Source organism: Nomascus leucogenys, chromosome 7b (genome assembly GCF_006542625.1).
Source record: "Nomascus leucogenys isolate Asia chromosome 7b, Asia_NLE_v1, whole genome shotgun sequence".
In the NCBI taxonomy this organism is placed as follows: domain Eukaryota; kingdom Metazoa; phylum Chordata; class Mammalia; order Primates; family Hylobatidae; genus Nomascus; species Nomascus leucogenys.
The window spans coordinates 12,575,842-12,601,217 of NC_044387.1; the positions used below are offsets into that span (position 1 = coordinate 12,575,842).

General features: G+C 54.6%; 1 protein-coding gene across 3 annotated transcripts in view; it reads right to left on the reverse strand.

The window, feature by feature from the left end:
- Window positions 1-1,092: 1,092 nt before the first annotated feature.
- TRIOBP (TRIO and F-actin binding protein) overlaps window positions 1,093-25,376 on the reverse strand; it is a 74,029-nt gene continuing 49,745 nt past the window's right edge. Inside the window, exons 2-14 of one of the 3 annotated variants that reach the window (XM_030815590.1) lie at window positions 24,954-25,010; window positions 21,824-21,931; window positions 21,642-21,731; window positions 21,173-21,282; window positions 18,682-19,207; window positions 17,550-17,660; window positions 11,012-11,159; window positions 8,760-8,862; window positions 7,748-7,907; window positions 7,560-7,673; window positions 5,832-5,918; window positions 4,804-4,967; window positions 1,093-3,813 (exon numbers count right to left, since the gene is read on the reverse strand). In XM_030815590.1, coding sequence (XP_030671450.1) covers window positions 4,806-4,967; window positions 5,832-5,918; window positions 7,560-7,673; window positions 7,748-7,907; window positions 8,760-8,862; window positions 11,012-11,159; window positions 17,550-17,660; window positions 18,682-19,207; window positions 21,173-21,282; window positions 21,642-21,731; window positions 21,824-21,931; window positions 24,954-25,010 — 1,776 coding nt within the window. In that variant the 3' untranslated portion in view covers window positions 1,093-3,813; window positions 4,804-4,805. Of the gene's footprint in view, window positions 3,814-4,803; window positions 4,968-5,831; window positions 5,919-7,559; window positions 7,674-7,747; window positions 7,908-8,759; window positions 8,863-11,011; window positions 11,160-16,473; window positions 17,398-17,549; window positions 17,661-18,681; window positions 19,208-21,172; window positions 21,283-21,641; window positions 21,732-21,823; window positions 21,932-24,953; window positions 25,011-25,376 lie in introns of those variants that run through there. The other 2 variants (XM_030815592.1, XM_030815591.1) reach the window with 2 other exon arrangements.

Consider the following 25,376-nt stretch of genomic DNA (forward strand, 5'->3'; position numbering starts at 1 on the left):
ACTATGTAAAAAGTGGTATTCTAGGCCATTACCTATGTGGTCATTGGCTACACAGCAATAGATAACTGACAGTTTGTAATTTAACACCTACACAGTCCTCTGGGGTAGACGTTATTGTTCCCATTCATCAGATGAGGAAGTAAAGCCCAGAGAGAGATGTGACTCAGTAAGGCTCACCTAGCCAGCTGGAGGCAGCAGGTAGGGTTTGACCTGGCAGGTTCATCTGAATCCAGTTTGTTTTCTTTCCAGAGCACATGCCTGGCTGCCTGAAGCAGTTGACCAGACTTGCAGCCAAACCACGTGGTTTTGGTCAAATTCCCTGTGGCTGTGGTGACAGGGCCATTTCCCAGGTGGCTCATCTGGGAGGCTGCTGGAGCCCTGGCTTATTCTTTGGTAAAGCAGGCTTCTTCCCACCCCCTGCGCCATTGAGACATGATTCACACATAGTAAAAATGAACAAATCGTAAGTGCAAGGCAGGGCAAATTTTTTTTTTTTTTTAAACAAAGTCTCGCTGTGTTGTCCAGGCTAGAGTGCAATGGCGCGATCTCAGCTCACTACAACCTCCACCTCCCAGGTTCAAGCGATTTTCCTGCCTCAGCCTCCTGAGTAGCTGGGATTACAGGCACGTGCCAGCAAGCCCGGCTAATTAGTTGTATTTTTAGTAGAGACGGGGTTTCGCCATGTTAGCCAGGCTGATCTCAAACTGCTGAGTTCAGGTGATCCACCTGCCTTGGCCTCCCAAAGTGCTGGGATTATGCCTGGCCAGCATGGTGAAATTGTACATCTGTATGTACCCACGTGACCACAACCCAGACCATGATATAGAACATTTCTGGGATCAGAATGCTCCCTTTTGCCCACTGCTGGTCAATGCCCTCAGCTCAGAGGTACCCGCTGTTCTGACCACTATCACCATAATGTTTTGTCTGTTCTTGAACCTCACCTAAATAAAATCGTGCAGCCTTGCACTCTTCTGTGGCTATTGTTGCTCAACATTGTGTCTGAAAGATTCACCGACATTTTTGTGTGTAGCAGTTTCTTTTTTAAATTGCTGTATAGTACTCCAACGTATGAATCAACCACAATTTATGCATTCTGCTACTGACACACAGCTATATTGTTTATTTGCTGCTATGAGTATTATGGTACTCATCCTTTTGTGCACGTAAGCACTCATTTCTCCTGGATGTGTAAGCAGGAGTGGAAATGCTAGGCCATAGGGTAGATGCGTATTTAACTTGATGAGAAGCCGGTCAGTTTCCTGCTGTGGTTGCAACAAAGCACATTTGCACCAGCAGCGCCTGGGAGCTGCCGTTCTCCGTATCCCCACCAGCACTTGGTACTGGCAGACCTTCTCCTCTGAGCTACTCTAATAGTGGGGCAGTGCGATTTCACAGTTTTCCATGAGATGTGGAGCACCTTTCAGAGGTTGGCCTGGTTTTTGCAGATCCCCTAGGCAGCCCTGAGGAGGGATGGGAGGGGGGTTGGTGAAGGGGATGTTCCTGCAACCCAGGTGTGAGACGGGGGAGCCCTGAGTTAGGTTGAGGCTAGAAGGGAGGCAGAGGATGGGATGGAGAGCTGTCCTGGGGGGACGGTGGGATGGTGAGGATGGACGGCAGTGCTGCCAGTGGCAGGCATCCCATCTCCCAGTGGCTAGGAACACTCCTGATCTCCTAAGGCAAGCAGTGCTGAGACAGGGCAGCGTCAAGGCCGGAGGATTTGATGGCACAGGGTCCTGGCTCTTTCTTCTCTGCCATTTTTAGCTATTGATGAGGGAAGATAGCGACAGGGCCAGGAGAGAGGTGTCCTCTCCTTGCGCCACCCTCCCCCTTTTTTTTTTGAGATGGAGTTTCGCTCTTGTCACACAGGCTGGAGTGCAGTGGCACGATCTTGGCTCACTGCAACTTCTGCCTCCTGGGTTCAAGTGATTCTCCTGCCTCAGCCTCCTGAGTAGCTGGGATTACAGGTGCTTAGCACCATGTCTGGCTAATTTTTTGTATTTTTAGCAGAGACGGGGTTTCACCATGTTGGCCAGGCTGGTCTCGAACTCCTGACCTCAGGTGATCCCCCTGCCTTGGCCTCCCAAAGTGCTAGGATAAAGGCATGAGCCACCGCGCCCGGCCTCTTGTGCCTCTTTTTAAGACCAAGGACACCCTTCCCAGATGACTTCCTCCACCCCATTCCCAAGACTTCCCCTCGCATTTCACTGGCTAGAACTGCATCCCTTGTCCATTCCTCAACCAATCCCTGGCAAGGGAATGGGAAACGATCTCTCCCCACTCCACGAGGTCACTCTCCTGTGGCTCTTTGCCTGAACACACCAAGGACGTTTGCTCCTGCTGGTGCCTCCGCGTGGAAGGCCCTTCCTGATTCTTCCATCTGGAAGAGTCATCTTTCAAAGCTGCCTCCAAAGGCAGTCTTCTACCTGCAGGCTGGGTCGGGGTCTCCTCTGGGTTCTCACAGCCTTCCAGGACCCCTACCGGATGTGGCCTGTTTCTGTGGCTCAGAAATGGGACCTCTTCCCAGCCCCATGCAACCATAATCAGCACAGCCAGCCATGGTAAGGACTCCCAGCCCACTGGACCTGGGCCTGGGGCAGCCACAACCCTGCCCTCACCCCTGCCCAGGGCTGGGCATGACCTCTGGGAAAAGCCTCAGGAGAGGACTGGGACTGAAAGAAAAACACCCATTTGATGGAGAAGCAAACTGAGGCTCAGTGAGGGGGGTGACTTGCCCAAGGTCATGGACAGGGCCAGTCTTAGCTCCAGGCCTCTCTCTCAGGCCTGGGCCCTGGGCCCTACTCCAGGGCTCCTCAGACTTTGAAAGTCACGTGAATCACTGGGGCACCCTGTTAAAATGCAGATGCTGGTTCAGTAGGTCGGGGTGGGGCTGGACTTGCTATTTCTCACATGCTTCTGCTGCCACTGGCCTGCAAGCCACACTGGGGGTGTCATAGTCTGTACTAAGGGAGACCTTGGATTTTCAGCCCCACCCTCAGAAGCCTACAGGCCACCTCTTTAGGAAGGGTGGGGTGGGGTAGGGTGTGAGTGGGGAAGCCACTTCAAGAAACCCCAATCTCCATTCCTGTTCTGCCAGCCATCTAGGACACCAGAGCTGCTGGAATGATTTATTAAGTTAAGAGGTTCAGGGAGCAGGAGAGAAACACCTTTTGGGTGGCTCTGGCGGTTCTGCACCCAGCACAGCCTCGAAGGAGGCTGTGGGGCCATGGAGGCCAGCTGCTAGCTCCCTCTGTCCTGAGCCCCATGGTACGGGTCCAAATGGGGCAGGAAGTGTTAGTAGGAGGTAGGGTAGGAAGAGGGTGGCAGGCTCCCGCCTCTCCCCTGCAGAGACACCCCGCCATGGCCGCTGCCTGGGCCTCTGCCAGACCCCTGGGCCAGGGCCATCAGCCCAGAAGCCCAAGCAGAGGGTAGCTGGAGACAGAGGGGGGGACCAGGGTTGGAGGCACACGGCCACCAGGAATTGCTTTTTTTTTTTTTTTAAAGTATAAAGTGTTTTGGAAAAAAACGAAAAAAATCTATATAAAAATCTCTTCACATATAAAATCCTGAAGAAGGTGCAAGGTAAGACCCAGTGCGAGGGGCGCGCTCAGATATGCAGTGTGTGTGTGTGTGTGTCCGTGTGTACGTGTGCACGTGTGTGTGTATGTGTCTGTGTGTGTGTGTGTGTGTGGTGGGTGCAAGTGCACGTGTGGCCCACAGAGGGTGGGGAGAAAGCTTGGCTTTTGACTTCCATCCAGGAGGGAAGGATGGCGGCTGGTCCTCCAGCCTGGAGGGTCTGCAGCTGGGCGGGACCTGAAAGACAAGGTGCGGCAGGGCTGAGGCCTGGGCTGAGGGGCTGTGAGGCCACCCCAAGGCCAAGCAAGGGTGCTGAGTGGGTCCTTCCACCACCTCTCAGCCCCTAAGGTACAGCCAGATCCGCTCTTCCTGGCTCCTTCCCAAGTAGCTCAGCCATAGGGTGGCCTCTCCTGCGTGCCTTAGGAAGTCCATGTGGACTTATCAGAAAGAGGATGCTCCAGGTAGACGTGGCGTTGAAAAAGCAAAAATAAGAACACTTTGGCCAGGTGCAGCGGCTCACGCCTGTAATCTCAGAATTTTGGGAGGCTGAGGCAGGTGTATTGCTTGAGCCCAGGAGTTCGAGACCAGCCTGGGAAATAATGGCGAAACTCCGCCTATACAAAATGTGCAAAAATTGTCTGGGCATGGTGGTGCGGGCCTGTGGTTCCAGCTACTCAGAAGGCTGAGGTGGGAGGATCCCTTGAGCCTAGGAGATTGAGGCTGCAGTGAGCCGTGATTGCACCACTGCACTCCAGCCTGGGTGTCAGAGTAAGACCTTGTCTCAAAACAACCAAAACCAACCAACCAACCAACCACTTTGAGCTCTGCTAAGTCAAGCACGAGTGTAAGACTAACTGGGACAGAGGCCTGGCCTCAGCGTGTGATGTCTGTGTGTGAAGCTCAGTGGAGATTCACTGTTGGGGTCAGGGATGTGCACACTGCATTTGCCTCCAGCCCCAAGAAGGGGGGTGCACTGAGCAGGCTGTGGCTCCGCACTATGCCGCCCAGCTCTGGAGGAACAGGCTTAAGCTGTTGGAGCAGCCTGTGGCCCGGGTCTGACGGGATCTCTGCAACAACCCCGTGTTGCTGGTTTCATCGTCCTTTTTACAGAACCGGAATTGGAGGCCAGAAGAAGGAAGTGGCCTGGCTGGGGTGGTCCAGGGAGTCCCGGGTGTGGGAGAGCCTCAGCCCCTGCCCACCCTGCAGGGCACAAGCCTCGGCACCCACCTCTACTCAGCCAGGCTGTTGCGCATCGACTCCTTCTCCTGGAGGGCGGCCATGGCAAGGCGCAGGTGCTCCTTCAGCTGCTCGATCTCCCGCTCGGACCGTGTCTTGATGTGGCTCAGCTCCACATAGACGTCCTGGTACTTTCCCGAGGTGAAGCGCTTGTCCTGGGGGACAGGAGGCAGGTATGAGGGCATGAAGTCTCCCCCTCCAGCCCTGCCCACCGGGCACATGGGCAGCATCAGCAGCCAGACCTCCCTGCAGCACCCTCGCTTCATCCCTCCAGGTGGCTCCCCAAGACGGCCGTGGGTCCTGGGCTTACCCCTCCCACCTCCCTGGTACCACCCAGGGACACGGGTGTCATTGTCATCCTCATCCTGTTTCAGGGTAGGAGATTTTGCCCAAGACCGCAGGGCGGTGAGTGGCTGGGATGAGAACCAGGTCAGCCTGGCTGGGTGCTCGGGCCCTTCCCGTGAGTTCACGCCACCTGTTCTTCAAGTGCGGTAAACACGGTCTGGCTCACGTGCACTTACAGAGCCACCAACATGTCCACTTCCTGCCCCAAACTGACAGAGCGCACCAGGCAGTGACATAGCAGCCAAGGGTGGGCCAGGCGGGCTGCAGACTCAGACCTGGGCTGAACCCCGACCCACCCAACTCCTAGCAACATGGTTATTCTCACTGGAGTGCAAGCTCCCCACGGCAGAGATTTGGGGCTATTTTGTTCACATCTATCTTCCCAGCACCTAGCACAGTGCCCGGGATATAGTAGGTGCTCAATAATCATCAATAAATTAAATAATGCTAAATAAACAGAAGCCAAGTACGGCCTTGGGGAAGTCACTTCCCCTTTCTTAGTCTCAGTTTCCCTGTCAGTGAATGGGGATGATGACACCTACATGGGAGAAGCACAGGAGAGCCTGAGGAAGGATGAAGCAAGTGGAGGGCTTGGCACAGAGCAGGTGCTCACAGGATGGCATCCCGGTGGCTCCAGGGTCCCCCACAGCCCCCAGCCCAGCGGCAGGACCTACCTTCTGCATCATCTGGAGCTCGTCCCGGAGGCACTGCACCTCCTTTTTCAGGTACTGGAGTTCGTTTTCTTTTACGCGAAGCAGCACCTGGGGATATAGGTGCTGGACTGACCCAGGGCCAGAAGCCAGAGCTACCCTGGCCCACAGTGCCCTGCAGCCTGGGTTCTCTCTGCCTCAGGCCCCCAGAATGCAGCCCCTATCTGCACAAAAACCCTCTACATCCTGGAGGCGGACTCCTCCAGGAAGCCCTCTCCGATTCCCCCGCTTTGCCTTCCCTTACTCTCACCCCTGTCCAGCCCGTGTGAATGGATATCTCAGGTCAACTCTGCTGCAGCCCTCATGCAGCACCAGGCTCTCACCTCGGGAGTGAGATGGATGAAAAGAAGCCCTACATAAACCTGAGCAGTCTGAGCCACTCCACAAGGCACCTCATTAACCCCTCCCCAACCTGAGGGCTAGGTGCTGCTGACTTGACTGAGGAGGAAACAAGTTCAGCCAGGACTGGGGAGGCTTAAAAGCTCAGACTGGAGCCAGACTGCCTGGTTCAAATCCCAGTCCAGCTATAAAAGCTTTGGTAAGGTACTTGACCTTCCTGTGTCTCAGTTTCCTCATCTGTAAATAGGGACAGTCATAGTAGCTAATGTATGGAGCTGTCAGGAAGATTAGATGAGTTAACAGACAAAAAGGGCTTCCAGAAGTTCTAGGTACAGAGTGAGCCTCACCTAAGTGTTTGTTGAAGAAATAAAATATCGGGGCCGGGCGCGGTGGCTCACGCCTGTAATCCCAGCACTTTGGGAGGCCAAGGCAGGTGGATCACGAGGTCAGGAGATTGAGACCATCCTGGCTAACATGGTGAAACCCCGTCTCTACTAAAAATACAAAAAATTAGCCAGGAGTGGTGGCGGGTGCCTGTAGTCCCAGCTACTCAGGAGGCTGAGGCAGGAGAATGGCGTGAACCCGGGAGGCGGAGCTTGCAGTGAGCCGAGATGGTGCCACTGCACTCCAGCCTGGGTGACAGAGTGAGACTCCTCTCAAAAAAAAAAAGAGAAATAAAATATCAGCTGGGCACGGTAGCTCACACCTGTAATCCCAACACTTTGGGAGGCCGAGGTGGGCAGATCACCTGAGGTTGAGAGTTCGAGACCAGCCTGACCAACATGGAAAAACTCTGTCTCTACTAAAAATACAAAATTATCCAGGCGAGGTGGCACATGCCTGTAATCCTAGCTACTTGGGAGGCTGAGGCAGGAGAATCGCTTGAACCAGGGAGGCAGAGGTTGCAGTGAACTGAGATCGTGTCACTACACTCCAGCCTGGGTGACAGAGCGGGACTCTGTCTCAAAAAAAAAAAAAGAAGAAGAGAGAAAGAAAAAGAAAGAAAGAAAATACTACAGTGATCCACACACACACACACACACACACATATTTTCTCACCCCAATATTTCCCAGCAAGGAAGGTGCTGGTGCCATTTTACAGATGAGCTACTGGGACTCAGAAAAGTGGAGTGATTTGCTATGGTACATGGCAGGTAGGTGACACAACGCAGGTGGGAGGGCAGAATTCTGGCTACTGGATGCGTAGTAGGTGTTCTGGCCTAGTCAGGCTGGCCCAGCCACTGGGAGACTTGGCTTTCCTGCCACAGGTGGTACCAAGCCTGTGGTGGGGGTGCCCCATAGCCCTGGGCCCCAAGAACCACTGGGCTGCCTGGTGCTAGTGAGGGTACTCACCTCCAGCTCGCAGGAACTCCGCTCATTGCTGCGCCCGCAGCCGTTGCCCATGCCCTGTGAGGCAATGAAGCCGCGCAGCTGGTCTATCTCCTCTGACAGGCGGCCATGCAGCTCCTGGGAGAGGCACGGTGGTCAGGGGAGGGGTGCTGGGACCCGCCCGTGTCCCCTCAACCTGGGGCCAGGCCCACCTGGTTGTGGCGCAGCAGCTCCTGGCCCTCCTGCTGGCAGCGGCGCAGCGTGTGCTCGCGCTCCTCGGCCTGCCTCGTGAGCGTCCCAATCTCCAGGCACTTCTGCGAGTACTGCTCCGATAACACCTGCAGCTCCCGCTTCAGTGCCTCCACATCTGACCTGCCCCAGAGGAGGAGCAGAGGAGAGCGTAGGTTATCTTGCCCCTGCCAAGCCTGGAGTCCGGTCAGGGTAGATTCAAAGCATCCCAGGACTCTGGGGTTCCCTCTCTAGGTTTGCCTTTAGCCTGCTGTGGGGCTGTGAACCAGTGACAGCCTCTCTGGGCTACAGGTGTTTCCCCTAAGTGAGGGTAGCTTGGAGGAGCCCATCTTTTTTTTTTTTTTTTTTTTAGATAGAGTCTTGCTCTCCCTCTTGTTGCCCAGGCTGGAGTGCAATGGCACAATCTTGGCTCACTGAAATCTCTGCCTCCTGGGTTCAAGCGATTCTCCTGCCTCAGCCTCCCAAGTAGCTAGAATTACAGGCTCCCGCCACCACACTCAGCTAGCTTGTATTTTTAGTAGAGATGCAGTTTCACCATGTTGGCCAGGCTAGTCTCGAACTCCTGATCCCAGCCTCCCAAAGTGCTGGGATTACAGGCATGAGCCACCGTGCCCGGCTGGAGGGGCCCATCTTTAAAGCCCCTGAAGCCTCAACATTCCAAAACTGTGCTCTGGGGCAGGGAAGGCCTAGTGGTCAACAGTGTGACACTGCAGTCCAGCTCTAGGGGAGACTAAAGGGGTGAAGAGGTGGGTGGAGGCCGGGACCAGCCAAGACAACAAGGCACCTGAAGCACTGTCTGTGAGGACTGGCATGGGGTCTGCCTGAGGACCTTCTGCTTCTGTTTCTTGCATCCATGAGACTGGAGCAGGAATCTCAGCTAGGGGCAAACTGATGTGTCCTCTGCCAAGGGGCCTCAGCAAAGTTCCTCAACCCATAACCATCAGGGTGGGCAGTTGGGCCCTGGCATCATCTTACTGGTGCTGCTTCCGGAGGCCATCCGGGCCCTGCTGGAGACTCCGTGTTTTGCTCAGCTCTCGGCTCAGCTCTTCCTGGTAGGCCTTCTTCATGGCTTCAATGGCTGGAAGCAGGGCAGAGAGGCACAAGAGGGACTGGAGGGGGGCCAGCAGCACCAAGTGCCACCAGCTCTGAGACGCCACATGTACTGGTGGAGACAGGACCAAGGAGTGCTATGCAAAGAGCACCGAACCAGAAGTCCAGAGCAGCCCAGGCTGTGTCATAAACTGAGTGGCTTGGGGTAAACTCTCAACCTCTCTGAGCCCATCTATTAAGGGAAGATAATCCTGTTGGATGGACCCTGCTGGGGAGACAGCTCAGTGCCTGACCATTGGTACCTCCTGTTCTAGTGATTTCCAGGTAGGACCCCACCTAGTACACCCACCCTGCAGACTCTGAGGGCTCTCAAACAAGGCCTATCTGCTTTGACCAGCCTAGTGGTCAAGAGCTCAGGCTCCACAATCAGCATATATCGATGTGACTTAACCCCTTGTGCCTCAGATCCCTTATCTGGAAAACAGGGATAGATAACAACAGTACCTTTCCTCCATGGGGTTATTGGAAGGTGTGTGAAGCATTTAGAACAAAGCATGGCTCAGAGTAAATGCCCCAACATTAGCTCCTGCTGGCTTTATTCTCAGATTGTGAGCTCCTAAGGACTGAGACCGAGGTTTTTTTTTTCCCCACTCAGGGCCACCTAAGGTTTCACCCACGATTCTAAAATCCAAAACTTCTGAACATTGAAAGTTTCTCCCTTTTTTTTTTTTTTTGAGACGGAGTCTCACTCTGTCACCCAGGCTGGAGTGCAGTGGCACAATCTCGGTTCACTACAACCTCTGCCACCCACTCTCAAGTGATTCTCCTGCCTCAGCCTCCTGAGTAGCTGGGATTACAGGCACCTGCCACTGTGCATGGTTAATTTTTGTATTCTTAGTAGAGACAGGGTTTCACCATCTTGGCCAGGCTGGTCTTGAACTCCTGACCTCGTGATCCACCCACCTCAGCCTCCCAAAGTGCTGGGATTACAGGTATGAGCCACAGTGCCCGGCCTTTTTTTTTTTTTTTTTTTTTTTTTTTGATGGAGTCTCGCTCTGTCACCCAGGCTGGAGTGCAGTGGTGCAATCTCAGCTCACTGTAGCCTCCGTCTCCTGGGTTCAAGAGATTCTCCTGCCTTAGCCTCCTGAGTAGCTGGGATTGCAGCTGCCCACAATCACACCCAGCTAATTTTTGTATTTTTAGTAGAGATGGGGTTTCACCATGTTGCCCAGGCTAGTCTCGAACTCCTGACCTCAGGTGATCTGCCTGTCTCAGCCTCCCAAAGTGCTGGGATTACAGGCATGAGCCACTGCACTGGGCCTCTGGTAACTCTTTTGGTGGCAATCCCCACCCTGAATGACATGAGGCTATTTATGGTCTTTATTATTCCACTTGTGTGATTTTTATCCATTTCACAGCAGAAACCTTAGTGCCAGATTACAGGGCGAAGTCCAGATTCTGCTGAGGGGGAAGGGGTCTCTAACACATGTGGCTGCAAAGGTGATCTTCCTAAAATGCAGAGCACACTGGCCCCAAGGCTGGGTTCGAGTGCATGAGCACTTGGCACAGCACTGGCAGGTTGTAAGCTTCAGATCATGTGACATTGGCCAGCATTTCTATTGTTCTGCAAACCCCTAGTGATGCCTAGGAATGTGCCAGGCACACAGCAGGTGTGCGGTGGCAGGAGGGGAGGGAATTGTCCAGGATGAAGGGTGCTCCCGTGGGAAACGTGGGGCCCAGTGCCTGGCACACAGCTGGCATGGACAATGCTCACACCTTCCCCTGCTCTCCCCAGGGTATGGTCCATGTGCCCAGGGAGGAGGCACTCCTATGAGGACAGGGGATGCAGCTGATCAGCCTCTCCCCCATGCATGTGTGTAGCATGTGCCTTTAGGCAGACTCTATGGTGGCTGCAGGCCCCTGAGCAGGAGGAGTCACCACCCATGGTAGTGGTGATGTTGGGGGCGGGGAGGGTATCGTTTACTGCCTCAGTTTCCCTTTTTAAGAAGGGCTACAGGCCAGTTCTTGGAGCTTCCAACCCCTGCTGACCCTTTACCCCAAATGTGGCACTGAGACCCCTACATCTTATTTGATAAAGTCCTCCCCAGTTTGGCTAGGAGGAGCCTCAGCACAGAGGCTCACAGCCCAGCCTGCTGTGCCCCACCCAGGGTCCATACCTGAGGCCGTGGCTGCCGTCTCCTCGGCCAGGAGCCACTCCTTCTCCTGCTGCAGCCGCTGCAGCTCCCGCTCGTGGTGCCGCTGCAGCTCCTCCATCACCTGCTGGTGTGAGGACTCCATCTCTGCCAGGCTGCGCTCACATGCCTCCTGTGGGCCGGAGGCCAGGGTGTCACAGGCTGCCCTGTTCCTCTGGACAGCGGCCCTTCCCCAGTCTCCAGAGGAGAAGGCTCAGGGGCAGGTACACCACCTCCTCCTGGGTCCTGGCACCTCCAGTCTGCACCTGCTCCTGCTCCTGCTCCCATCCCCACCCCACAGCTCCTCATTCACAAACCTCACCTTGTCACTCCTGCCTCAAGCCCTCCAGGGACTCCTCATCCTACAGAGTCAAGTCCCTGTTCCTATGGCTGACCTTTATGGTCTCATCCCTGGCCTTTCTCTGCCAAGCAATCTTAGAGTTATGGTTGCAGCACGTTCACACCTCTGAGCTTTAGCTATTCCCACTGCCTAGAATTTTGTGGTTTTTTTTTTTTTTGAGACAGAGTCTTGCTCTGTCACCCAGGCTGGAGTGCAGTGGAGCAATCTCAGCTCACTGCAACCTCCGCCTCTGGGTTCAAGCAATTGTTCTGCCTCAGCCTCCTGAATAGCTGGGACTACAGGTGCCCACCACCACGCCCAGCTAATTTTTGTATTTTTAATAGAGATGGGGGTTTCACCGTGTTAGCCAGGATGGTCTTGAACTTCTGACCTTGTGATCCGCTGGCCTTGGCCTCCCCAAGTGCTGGGATTACAGGCATGAGCCACTGCGCCTGGCCTGGAATGTTTTTTTGGCAACTTTACCTCCCTGGGTAATTTACCGACCTGCAGCCCAGTTTAAATGTCTCTCCTAGCTCTGTCTCTGGGCAGTCTCTCCCCTGCCTCAAAAGGTTCTATCTCTGCCAGACCATAAATTCCCTGAAGACTGAGAAAATCTGATTGGTGCAGTCCCCAGGGTGTAGGCCAGGGCCTGACATGTGGCAGGTGCTCAGTAAATGAGCTGAAACTGATGATGTAATACAAAATAACGCTTAGTAGACAAGATGGGCAAGTATCTCAAAGACTAATAATACCCACTGCTGGGAGTGTCCGCCATGACGGTGTGTGTGTGGGGTGGTCCGGTGGCATCATCACATTTTGCGACCCCACTGGTTGACCTAGTAGGTTCACTCCTAGAAATGATCCCACAGAAAGTCGTATGTATACAGAGACTTTTGGAACAAGGGTATTCCCTACAGCAAGGTTGGTAACAGATGAAAACTGGAAACAATCTAAATCCCTATCAGGGGAACTCTTGAATAAATGATGGGATGGAGCTTGACAATGGGCCACAGGCAGCTGCTAGACAGAGTTTTTGTGTGGATGGTGTGGAAAAAGATCCCAAAATGAGGTGGTGAAAGTTGGCTTCTGAAACTACACGTGGTATGATCTCACTCACGGAAACAAACGTGCAGACCTGTCCGTCCCAGTGAATGGACGTGAAAACACAGAAAAGGTAGGGAGGATATTGTGGGTGGCAGAATGATAGCCCCCCAAAGTCATCCACATCCTACTCCCAGGATCTGTGACTATGTCATGTTACGTGGCAAAGAAGAATTCAGGCTGCAGGGGGAATCAAGGTTGCTAATCAGCTGACCTTAAAATCGGGAGATTATCCCAGATTATCCCTCAAGCCCAGTGTAATCACAAGGGTCCTTAAAAGTGGACGAAGGGGGCAGAAGCGAAGAGTTCAAGGGAGGTGTGACCAGGAAGGGATGGTCAGAATGATGTGGAGGGAGAAGGACTCGACTTCCCCTCTGCAAGCTTTGAAGATGAAGGAAGGGGCTGAGAGCCAAGGGACGCGGGCAGCCACCAGAAGCCAGAGAAGGCAAGGGATACAACGGGTGCCTGCAGAGGAACACAGTCCTGCCCATGCCTCGGCTGCAGCGTGGCAAGACCTGCGTTAGACTTCTCACCTACAGAAGCGTGAGGTAATACATGTGCATTATTTAGGTAGCTGTGGTGACAGGTTACAGCTGCCACCAGAAACTGATAGGCAGGCGGCAGCAGCCACCGACAGGACCCCAGGGTGGCAGCTGGCAGCGGAAGGAGTATGAAGGTGTTGATTTCCTGCCTTTCAGTTTGTTTAAATTATTTTTGAAAATGTAAACATTTCTTTTAATATAATTTTAAAAATGTTTAAGGTCATTAAAAAGGGAAGGGGAAGAAGAGCCAGGGTAGAAACTAAGGCACAGAGGGCCAGATGAGGGACTGTGTCTCCCCCGTGCAAAGGCCACCTCCCCGCCTCTCCAGCAGCCACACCTGGGGATGATTTGATGGAGGAGCAAGGGCCAAGAGCTTCACGTGGCGACAGGGGTGTCTGTCCCCTGGCTTCTGTTCCTGCCCTCTATATGTCTCCTGGCTTAGGACAACAGAACACGGCTTTGGACCTCAGAGGGGGTCTTCATCCTGGCTGCGCCTTGGAGTGAACCTGAACAAACCCCTTGCCCCCTCTGAGCTTCAGTCTTGGCATCTGTAAAGCAGGCCTCACAGGACCAGCCCCCGAGGCTCCCTGGGCACGGGAACCCTGTGCACAGAGGGAGATGGTACGCCAGCACCCACCAGTGGGGAGCCCAGCAATGTGGGGGTGGGCACTGCTCTTCTGAAAAGGGCCAGACCAGGCAGGCAGACCCAGCAGCTCAGGGGTGCAGGGGCTGACATCAGGAGGTGGCACTCAGCTGATGAAGAGGGGCTCCTCGGGGCTCTCTCACCTACCTTCCTGAGTGGCCCAAGGTGTCCTGATCCTGGCTGCCACCTCTGACATGGACATCAAAGTAGATAAAGAAATGCCTCTGTCCCCTACTGCAATAGTGGGGAAGGGTTCTCTTTACCAGACATCCAGTGGGTGAAGCCCCAGACTACCTGAGAGCTGTCCTGCAGCAGCAAGCCCCCAACCCCTGAAGGAAGGGCACCCACTCAGCCTGAGATACCAGCTGGGGAATCCCTCCCAGCTGTCACTCCTCCAGGTCCACCGAGTTTCCAGCCGCCTCCGCCCATGCCTGAGGGTGACACAGATGACTCAGCTCCTCTTCTCTGCTGCCCTCCGCATCTGGGGTCACTCCTCCACCTGCCTGGTCTTCAGCTGTTTCCCAATTATTCCCTTCTCCCCTCCCACCTGCTCCCCGTGCCCATCCTACCCTAACGGGATGAAACATTGACAGACTTTGGTGCACCCAGTGGGGCACCTGGGGACCAGAACGCCTGGACTCCAGACACAGGTCTGCCTATAGCTCAAAGGTCACACCCTTCTGTGGGCCTCAGTTTTGCCACCTGTAAGCTGAGAAGCCAAAGCAGTGCCTTTTAAACGTCATTGTAGTGCCAGAGCCTTTATCTAAAGGAAATCTAAAGCTGGCTCTATGAGTAAAATGGACAAAGGCGGGCCAGTGCAGTGGTCACACCTGTACCCCCAGCACTTTGGGAGGCCAAGATGGGAGAAGCACTTGAGCCCAGGAGTTCAAGACCAGCCCAGGGAACATAGTGAGACCTTGTCTCTACAAAAAATTTTTTTTAATTAGCCAGGCGTGGTGGTGTAGCCTGTGGTTCCTACTCAGGAGGCTGAGGTGGGAAGACTGCTTGAGCCCTAGGGTTTGAGGCTGCAGTGAGCCCCTGCGCCACTGCGCTGTAGACTAGGTGATAGTGAAAGACCTCATCTCTAAAAAAATTAAAATAAAATAAAATGGAGGAAGATGAAGCCGCTCTGATTATAGGTGGGTACGAATGGGTCCCAGCCCCACCCACCCAGAAGGCAGCCCCTGGAGCTTCTTAGAGCAGAGTGCAGGCAGAAGCCCCCAGGCTGGGGGCCTGGGAGGCCCTCCCACCTGCCTCAGCTGGGGTGTTGGGCCCCCAGCTCCCTTCTCTGCCTCAGGGTGGGAGGCTACACGGCACAACACTGGCTCCTCCCCTGCCCCTCCCCAGGACAAGGTAAGCCCCTAGCTCGCTCTCTGCGTCCCACCCCAACTTCCCTGCCTGCTCCTCTATCAGTGGAACCTCCATCCACTACTTGGCCCCAGGACGGTCTCCGGGCTTCCCTGCAGCAGCAGCTCCAGCCTCAGGGCCCCCAAAGGCCCCTCTGCCTTCCGTAGATCTGGTCATCCAGTCCTAAATTCTTCTTCCTCCAGACCCTTGACATTCACCCTCCTTCAGCCATTTCCTAACGCCTTACACTTGGCCCTCTCCCAAGCCCCCTCCACTCCAACATCACTTTCCTGATGTCACTGTCTGACCCCAAACCTCTGAAAGTCTGTGGAATGAGCTTCTAACTCTTTTTTTGTTTTGTTTTTTGTTGCTGTTTTTAGATAGAGTCTCACTGTCACCCAGGCTGCAGTGGCAGGATCTCGGCTCACTGCAACCTCTGCCTCCCGGGTTCAAGCGATTCTCCTGCCTCAGCCATTGGAGTAGCTGGGATTATAGGCGCCCACCACCACGCCCTGCTAATTTTTGTATTTTTTTTTAGTAGAGACAGGGTTTCACCACTCTGGCCACACTGGTCTCGAACATTTGACCTCAAGTGATCTGCCCACCTCACCTCCCGAAGTGCTGAGATACAGGCGTTAGCCACCGTACCAGGCCAGAGCTTCTAACTCTTAGCTCAGCACTGGAGGCCTCCACAATAGGCACCAACCAGCCTTCCTTCTCATGCCCCAGCCAATGCCTTCCTGAGAGCCCCCTCATGACATGACCTCCCCTTGGAAACTTCTAGAAGGCTCCTCCTGCCTAGGGCCTGGATCTCAGCCTTCTTTTCTTTTTTTTTTTTTTTTTTTTGAGGTGGAGGAGTCTTGCTCTGTCGCCAGGCTGGAGTGCCATGGCGCAATCTTGGCTCACTGCAACCTGCGCCTCCTGGGTTCCAGTGATTCCCCTGCCTCAGCCTCCCAAGTAGCTGGGACTACAGGTGCGCACCACCACACCTGGCTATTTTTTGTATTTTATTAGAGACGGAGTTTCACCATGTTGGCCAGGTGAGTCTCGTTCTCCTGACCTCGTGATCCGCCCACTTCGGCCTCCCCAAAGTGCTGAGATTACAGGCGTGAGCCACTGAGCCTGGCCCCTTCTTTTCTACTTTAGATAATGGTGTGATAACTACAGACAGCTGGTTGTCAAATTTTTAGTAATTCTGTGATGTAGTTGTTAAGCACAGCCATTAAAAATTAAATTTATATACTTCCAATTAACTACATTAAAGACAAGGTAATAGATACTCAAATTTATTACTTCCTAAATATTTCACTGTGTTTTATTATGCGTGCTCTTGGGGTCAATCACACCTACTGTATCTGCATGGTGGAAATCCTAGTGAATAGTGTGACATCTCTTCCCAACTCTGTGTCCAGGGACTTTGTGCTGGTAATGCAGCATTCACCACAGTGGGAGTATTTACACTGCAGAATTGGTAAACATTACACATCAGGGCTTGATTTATTGTTTTGTTGATTGTCTAGACTTAAGCAAGTGACAAGAAAATGCTAATAATGCAGATTAAACTTAAAAGTATGTCACATCTATGACCATTACATTGTAAACAGAACAAAAAATTGCAAAAATATTCTTAATAGAATATTCTCAATAGAAAACTACTATCCGATTTAGCAAAGAAGTAGCTGACAACATGGACCAGTAAAGTTTTGACAAATGTCTTCTCATCTTACTCATTACCATAAACAAAAGTGTCAACCAGTATACATGTTAAAACAACCCCCGTTTGTTAATTAGTTGTGGATACAAGAGTATGGAAAAAATCACTGAAAGCATTCTGAGAAAAATCCATTTGCTATACGGAATTCACAATAAAATTATATATTTTTTATTTGTAAATTGTGTACTAAGCATTGTTTTTATTGGTAAAATTTATAATAAACTTATATATGTGTACACACACACGTTTTTTCTAGAGAGTTAGTTTGTCCTAGTTGTGACAATCAAAAGTATTCCCAGACACAGCCAAATGTCCCCAAGGGGGACAAAATGGACCCCGTTGAGAACCGCTGTCCTAGGCGGACGGTGCATTCTCTGAGGGCTACTGGAGGCTCCCCTGTCCTGCAGACCTCCTTGTGTGTTGCCTCGGCCCGGTGGGCCTCAGCAGGATTTCCCTGTGTTCAGGGAGTGACTCTTGGGGCCACTAGCCCCCCACTTCCCCGGGGCAAGGGTCCGAGTGCAGAGTGTCACACGGGGACTCACACACAGGCTCTGCTGTCAGCCGGACCCTCGCTCAAATCCCATGTTTGAGACCTGCAGGCGGGGTGACCTCGGGCAAGTCACATAACCTCTCAGAGCTCAGTGGCCTTGTCTGTAAAACGGGCACAGTGATCACACCCACCAGCTGTGGGGAGAATAAATGAGATGACGCATGTCAAATGCCCCACACAGGTTCTAGCACACACAGGAAGGGCTCCCAAAATCTCAGCTGTTTCCTGATAACATGGCAACCAGAAACCTGCCCCCTCCCTCTGAAAAACAGCCCCCCGGCCTTACCTGTGAGATATAGCCTGGGGGGATGTGGCCATCCTCCTGGGATCTCGGTGCGCTCTGAGGAGCCTCCCCTTGGAGACGCCATGCCTCCAGCTGGGCCCGAAGAGCCTGAACCTACGAGGGAGAAGGGTGGTCAGTGGGGCCTGGAAGCTGGGGCAGGGCTGGTGGAAGGCAGTGAGGAGCCCACAGGCTTCCAGCTCCACACGGATACAAGCCCAGCGTCCCTGGAAGGCTTAGGAATGGCTCAGGGTTTGAGAAGGGCAAGCAGCCCTGGAGTGAGAGGTGGCCAGGAGAGACGCTGGGCTGTTTCCTGGATGGCCAGGTCAATGACCTGGGAGAGCCTTGGCCCAGAGAAGGCTAGACAGGGTTAGGAACAGGAAACTGTGGTCACAGATGTTTACACATCATGTAGGTGACAGAGGAAACATCTTTGAGCCTCAGTTTTCTCGTCAGTAAAACTGCTGAGGTCCACCCTAGGGGTAGAGGCCGCTGTGAGGATTCCATGAGTCAGTGCAGGCAGGGAGGCCACGTGCAGAAGATGCACAATAAACAGTCTCTCCCTTCTTCTTTTTTTTTGAATTTGAGATAAAGTCTGGCTCTACTGCCAGACTGCTGGAGTGCAGTGGCTTGATCTTGGCTCACTGCACCCTCTGCCTCCCAGGCTCCAGCCATCCTCCCACCTCAGCCTCCCAAGTAGCTGGGACTACAGGTACGCACCAGCACGCCCAGCTAAATTTTGTATTTTTTTTTGTAGACATGGGGTTTTGCCATGTCGCACAGACTGGTCTCAAACTCTTGGCTTCAAGGGACGCTCCCACCTTGGCCTCCCAAAGTGTTAGGATTACAGGTGTATGCCACTACGCCTGGCAGGTCTCTCCCTTCTCTTCCCACTTCTCTTCTCTATGGCTGCTAAGGGCAGAACTAGGAAAAAAAAAAAAAAACCAAACCAAACCAAACTACTAAGGTCTATGGAAGAAGATTCTAGTTCACACGAGTGTGGGGTGCACACTCATAGCAGATCAGGGGTGAGCTCCCCATCACTGTAGGAGTGCAAGACAAATGCCAGGGCATGAATGCAGGGACTGGAGGGGCGCTGGGGCAAGGGGCCTCCTAGAGAGCCAACCGTGGTGCCTACCTCCTTCTCCAGTGCCTCGTGGCCATCACTTGGGGGCCCTCGGCGCTCTCCTCGGCTTTGGTTGAGCAGGGCAGTGAGGGGCACCCGCTTATTCTCCCGCAGGGGCAGCTTCTCCAACTCCTGCCACTTCTTCTCGATCTCCTCACTGAGCCGGTTTTGCTGGTCTTCAGTCAAGGGGGCACCCAGACCCCGGCGCGGCCCCTCACCAGCAGGCACCTCTGGGGTCCTGCTGTCTGTGGCCTCAAACCACTTGCGCCGCTCCTCGGAGCGCTGGGCCAGGTCCCGCTCCAGCTCCTCCTGCTTGGCCAGGCGGTCAGGAGTGCGGGCTGGGGTGCGGGCCCGCTGCGGGGAAGCCTGGGTCAGCGGGGAGAGCTCCACGTAGTCCAAGGCCTGACGCTGCCCGTCCGCCTTCCGAGGGCCACCCCGGCTGATGACCTCAGAGCCCGCCCGCTGCTCCCCTGCCTTCAGGGGGCCCTTCTGGGTGCTGTAGCTGTGCAGCGCGTTCTCCTTATTAGAGTCCGAGAGCCTAGGGCACCAGCAGAGCCACGTCAGGTGGGTCCTCACCCCCTCAGTCCCACAGTGAGCACTTTTGGAGTGACACCTGTGTGCCAGGCCCTGCGCCAGGGGCTGGAGACAGACCCCAGGGAAGGAAGCAGCCCGACCTGAGCTTCCTGGTTGACAGACCCTGGGAACATCCCAGCTCCACCTCTTGACAGCCCAGGGACCCACCAGGATGCCTGGCTTCCCTCACCCCCTCTTCTTGTTTTTGTTTTTCAAGGGACAGGGGCTCACTCTGCTGCCCAGGCTGAAGTAGAGTGGTGTGATCATAGTTCACTGCAGTCTTAAACTCCTTAGCTCAAGTGATCCTCCTGCCTCGGCCTCTGGAGTAGCTGGGACTATAGACATGCACCACCACGCCCAGCTAATTTTTTAAATTTTTGATAGAGATGGGGTCTCAATATATTGCCCAGGTTGGTCTCGAACTCCTGGGCTCATGTGATCCTCCCACCTCAGCCTCCCAAAGCTCTGAGATTACAGGCATGAACCACCACACTGGTCCATTTGCCCTCTTTGAGCTTCAGTGACCTCATCTGTAATGTGGGACAGCGACACCTCTCACATGATGGGCGTGAGGACGGGGTGGGCGAATGTGGAAAGCGGGCAGGGGGCTTTTTGCAAATGGTGATCAACGAGTTGATGTAGGAGACCAATGTCCCGGGTTCCCAAGGCTCACAGTGGCAAGGGGGATGCCCACAGTCACTGCTGATGGAGTGAAGGCGGGACCTCGGGGTGCACAGAACACAAGTTGCAGAGACTCTGGACAACTATGGCAATTCTCTTTATCCACAGTCAGAGTCATAGCTGGGTAGGTGGTCACCCTGCCAAAAACTACACTCGCAGTATTCCCACAGCTACTTGTGGCCATGTGACTATAGGCTGCCGAGTGCGTGTGGCAGGTGGCTCCCCTGAAAGGGCAGAAGGGCAGAGCGAGCCCCACCAGGCCAGGACTGCATACCTCGGGGCTGTTCTGAAGGGAGACATGAACATCTATCTCGATTAAGCTACTGTGCCTGGGGTTTCTTTCTTAGAGCAGCTAGGCCTATACGCTAAATAACAGTCCAACTGCACAGTGCTTCAGAGTTCACAAAGTGCTCTGGGCACATCCTCACACATGTACAGACATGACATGCTAACGTGACAGATGGGGACTCTGAAACCTAGATGGGAAAGCCTCTGGCCTAAGGCTGAATAGCCACAGTGTGGCCAGGCTGGGGGACTCGGCCTCTGGGCTCAGGTGATCCTCCCACCTCAGCTGACAGGCATACCCCACCACGGCCGGCTAATTTTTAAATTTTTTGTAGGGACGAGGTCTCACTATATTGCCCAGGCTGGTCTTGAACTCCTGAGCTCAAGTGATCCTCCCGTCTCAGCCTCCCAAAGCGCTAGGATTACAGGTGTGAGCCACTACACCCAGCCCAGCCCCCTTTAATGCCACACTCTGTTTCCGCTGCCCAGCAGCTCCAAGTCCCAGCCCGCCACGGGCATCTGGTGTTGATAGTGTGGGGGGCTCTGCCACTGGGTAACTCAGCCCTCCCACCCCAGTACCCGTGGCAGCCTCCAGAGGGAGTGAGCTCCCCATCCCGGGAGGCGTGGGCACCAAGGCCAAACTACCAAACCACCCCTTCCCAACACAGGCTTAGACACGGCCCCCACGGCACAGGCACAGAGACAGAACAGCCACCTGGCAGGGGCTTTTGACTCACAGGCATCTCCTCCAAAGAGAAAAGGCCCCATCACATTTGAGGCAGATCAAACCTCAAACCCTCAGTGTACTTCTGGATGATACCGAGAATGCTCACTACTCTCTTCGCATGTTGCTGACAGAGAAACGAACGCCCAGAATGTGCAGCCCTCAGGAGCGCCTAGAAACCCACTCAGGGACGCAAGGGTAAGTGCCTCCCTCAAGGCCCCAGTCCAGCTTAGTACGTACTTGGTGACATCTGGGGCTGAAGTTGGACGCACGGTCTTTCTCAGAGCCTCGATCCAGTTCCGCCGGATGCCTGAGGTCATGGCCGACAAGGTATAGACAGCATCCTTGGTCTGCAAGGCCACCGCACGGGTAGGTTGCCACATGGCCAGCCGCATGACTCCCTCCCCACTACGGACCCCAGGGAGGGTGGCCCTTCCTTCCCAGGATGCATCTAACATCTTGAGTCTGGGGTGGGCAGGGGGTACAAAACCTCCCTTCCATTGGCCCGAGAAGACCCCTGCTGGCTCCAGCGTCTCCCCCAGATATGCTAAGTGTTGGCATCACAGCTCTGGCTCTGAAGACAGAGCCTCTGGGTAAATGAGTGAAGGGATCCAGTCTCCATGGTAAGCCATGTTCAACACCAAAATCTCCCCCAGGGGCCTCCAGCCACGCTGCCCACCACCAGCCCCCAAGCTGCACTCAGCCTCACATGGATCTGGAAGCCATAGTTGCGCTGCACCGCGTACTCAGTGACATCTGTGCAGGAACGCAGGTCGATCTCACCATCCAGCTCATCTGCCTGGAGCAAGAGGGCCCACTATGGTCTGCGTGGGCCCTGGTGTGACCCACCCCAGGCCCTTCCGGGGGTTCATCAGTACACCATGGCCTCACCTCCTCAGCAGTGGAGTCTCTGTAATATTTGAGACTTGAATCTGTCAGCACAAACCAATGTTTCTTCCACTGCGAAGTAGAGGTGGTGGTGAGCGAGGGGGAGGGAGGCTGCAAGGAGGATGGAATGAAAGAGCCAGTGTGTGTGATTGTACAGGTGTCCTGTGTGGCTGCCAAACTGACTATTCTGCACACAGGAGGGGCGGGGAGGCAGAACATGCCAATTTGAGACCTGGCCCCTCCATTTCCTCTCTGAGCCTCAGGGGTAGCATCTGTGAAATGGGTTGGCTTCCCCTCCGTAACCACACCCTCCCTTTCCTCCTTGGAGCTCCTTTTAAGATTGCCAAGGCTCCTCAGGCACCCCGGACCCAGTGCAGACAGGGAGGGGTGATGACCTATGTAAGCAAGTCAGGGACTCAGTGGGGCCAGGACGTCACGTCTTTTTCCATATTCCCCCAGATCATCACCATGGTCAGGTACAATGGTCCCCCGGGAAGTAGGACTGGACGGAACCCTGGAGTAGGAGTGAGTGCCAGGCATGATCTGCTGCCTTTTTTTTTTTTTTTTTTTTTTTGAGACGGAGGAGTTTTGCTTGTTGCCCAGGCTGGAGTGCAATGGTGCGATCTCCACTCACTGCAACCTCCCCATCCTGGGTTCAAGTGATTCTCCTGTCTTAGCCTCCCGAGTAGCTGGGATTACAGGCGCCCACCATCATGCCCGGCTAATTTCTTGTATTTTTAGTAGAGACGGGGTTTCATCATGTCAGCCAGGTTGGTCTCGAACTCCTGGCCTCAGGTGATCCACCTGCCTTGGCCTCCCAAAGTGCTGGGATTACAGGTGTGAGCCACCGCGCCTGGCCGCATGGTCTACTTCTTGATCTGTAGGCTGGCTACCCACATCCGCAGCGCGTGAGAGCACACTAACCTGTAAGTTTAGGATTTGTGAGTGGGTGCCTTCCTGCAGTGCCTGTCTCTGCTCCAGCTGGGGTTAGACTGGCAGGACACATAGGAAAGGGGTGGGGGCGCCAGAACAGCCCGATATTATGCCAAGCCCAGCACACCTCTGGGCTTCTGGTCACTCCACTGGAATGCCAGTCGCAGCCCGCCCATTGCCAGGGTCAGTGCATGTCACCCAGTCCCCAGGCCTCCTGGGGTTCCCTCACATTACCAAGCCCTGTCTGTGCTGTTGGTTGTTTCAAGTACTTAGTTTTCTCTCCTCAAGAAGATGGTAAGTTTTCAAGGGGCATGCAACGATGATACCTTCTGCTTCTTTCCACATTGCCTCCCTGAGAAAAAGAGTCTTGTACCCAAGAGTTCCCTTTTTCGCTGTGTGCCTTTAGGCAAGCATCTCCACTTCTCTGAGCTTCAGTCTTCTGAACTGTAAAGTAGGGCTACTAAGAAGTCTGCAGAGCCGGGCGCAGTGGCTCGCGCCTATAATCTCAGCACTTTGGGAGGCTGCAGAGGGTGGATCATCTGAGGTCAGGAGTTCGAGACCAGCCTGACCAACATGGAGAAACTATCTCTACTAAAAATACAAAAAAAAAAAATTAGCTGGGCGTGGTGGCGCATGTCCGTAATCCCAGCTACTTGGGAGGCTGAGGCAGGAGAATCGATTGAACCTGGGAGGCGGAGGTCGCAGTGAGCCGAGATTGTGCCACTGCACTCCAGCCTGGGCAACAAGAGTGAAACTCTGCCTCAAAAAAAAAAAAAAAAACAAAAAGAAGTCCCTACACCTTCTGGTGAGGTGAGCGGTGCCTAACCCTCTCTTGTGTGTATGGCTGTCATGGCCCTTGGCATAGGGATGGACACCAGGTCGTCGGGTTTGTTCTGGGAGGCCAGGCCTCTTAGAAGCATTTTGCTCTCACTAAGTAAACGGAGTTGCTGCTGCAGACCTCAATTGCCTCTCTGTAAAGTAGGACAGGGGCTCTATGCCAAGAGGTTTCTTTAGCTCTTCCAGGCCTAGCCTATGACTGTCTGAGATGGAAGCTGGGTGGAGCTCCATGGGCCTCAGGTGCGCTGAGTTCTGAGCCTGGGTCTGCCCCAGGTGCTCCTACGCCTGGAAGAGACCAACACCCTCATGGGCCTGTCTCCTGTCTGTGCACCAAGGGGTTGGGCTGGCTGAACTCCCAGGGCCCTTCCAGTTCGGACATTCCAGAACCCTGTGATAGAGAATGAGTAATGGCCAGCTCTGGGTGGGGCCTGTAATCCCTCTGCCCTCCGGGGACCCTGGGTGGGGAGGCCAGGAAGGGGTCACTGGCGGGGTGCCGGGCTTTGTGTGAGCCTGGAGAGCAGCCGCCAGGGACGGTGGGCAGGCAGCGGGTAGGGAAGGCTGTGGGCTGGAGGGAATAAAACATGTGGGCCGGAAACACAATGAAATCCCCTCTGGCTCAAAGCCCTCTCTGGCATGCAGGCTGCACGCAGACCAGAGCAGCAGGCGCATGCAGGGCAGGGGTGGGGAGACGCTCCTGCCCAGGCAGTGAGGGCAGGGAGCCAGCCTGGCAGCCGAAAGAACAGAGCTGGGGAAACGGCCACTGTCCCTGCTGGTTCCAAGGACACATATGCCAGAGGAAGGGAAGAGTCTTTAGCTGAGCCCACAGTAAGTGCCAGGAGCTGTGTGGCACCTGTACGTGCTTGATCTCTCTGACCTTGTTATCCACTCTGGAAAGAATTGCCATTACCCATTATGCCCATGTCACAGATGTGGCCACTGAGGCCTAGAGAAGGCTTTGACTCAACCAGTGGGGCTCCAGGTGGGTGAAACCCCAGCACCTGCGCCCTGAGCCCCACCCCCTCAGGCCAGGGTTTAGGAATCTGTGTCTCGGGCCAGACAGCTTCTACGAGCCCTTCCACTCAAGACCCTCGACTCCCAGCCAGGCTCCTACTGAGGTGGCAGGGCCAAGAGACTCTTGACGAGATCAAGGGATAGGGCACTGGGTGTGAGGGGCTAGATGGCCCCTTGCTGCAACCCCTTTTACACACCGCAGACTGCTTCAGGAAGCAGAAGCCTGATGGGCAGCCTCAGCCCCTCCCAGCCCCACCCCCAGGGTTCTCACACCAGCCCCAGCTCCTGGGCTGCCCAGGGGCCCAGCAGCAGCACAAGCCAGCTTCCTCCCCTCCCGCCTCAGTCCTCCTACCTCTCCAGGCTCGTCCAAGATCGACATCCATCCCTTCTTGAAGTTGAGCAGATCGGGCTGTGGGGAGATGAGGAGGGAGGTGAGTCGGATCCAGCAGGAAGCCAATGTGGGCTGGTGAGGGGGGCGTGCTGCACCCACCCTGTCCCCAAGTCCTGTGGGACCGAGCTCCTGGGAAGCCAGCCAAGAGGGCTAAGGCCCTAGGTAACCCCCAAGTCCAAGCAGGCCTCCCAGCCACTGAGGCAGCCCTGGCGCCTTTCCTGATAGTGGCACTCGGAGAGCCGAGAAGTTGGGCTGGGTGGCTGGCACACAAACCCAGATGTCCCAGGGGCCTCTCTCCAGCCAACCCCTCACCCAAGAGTGGGAGAGAGGGGCTGGGAGGACTCTGCCTGTATAGAGACCCCCTGAGAGCTCAGAGGGCAGTCC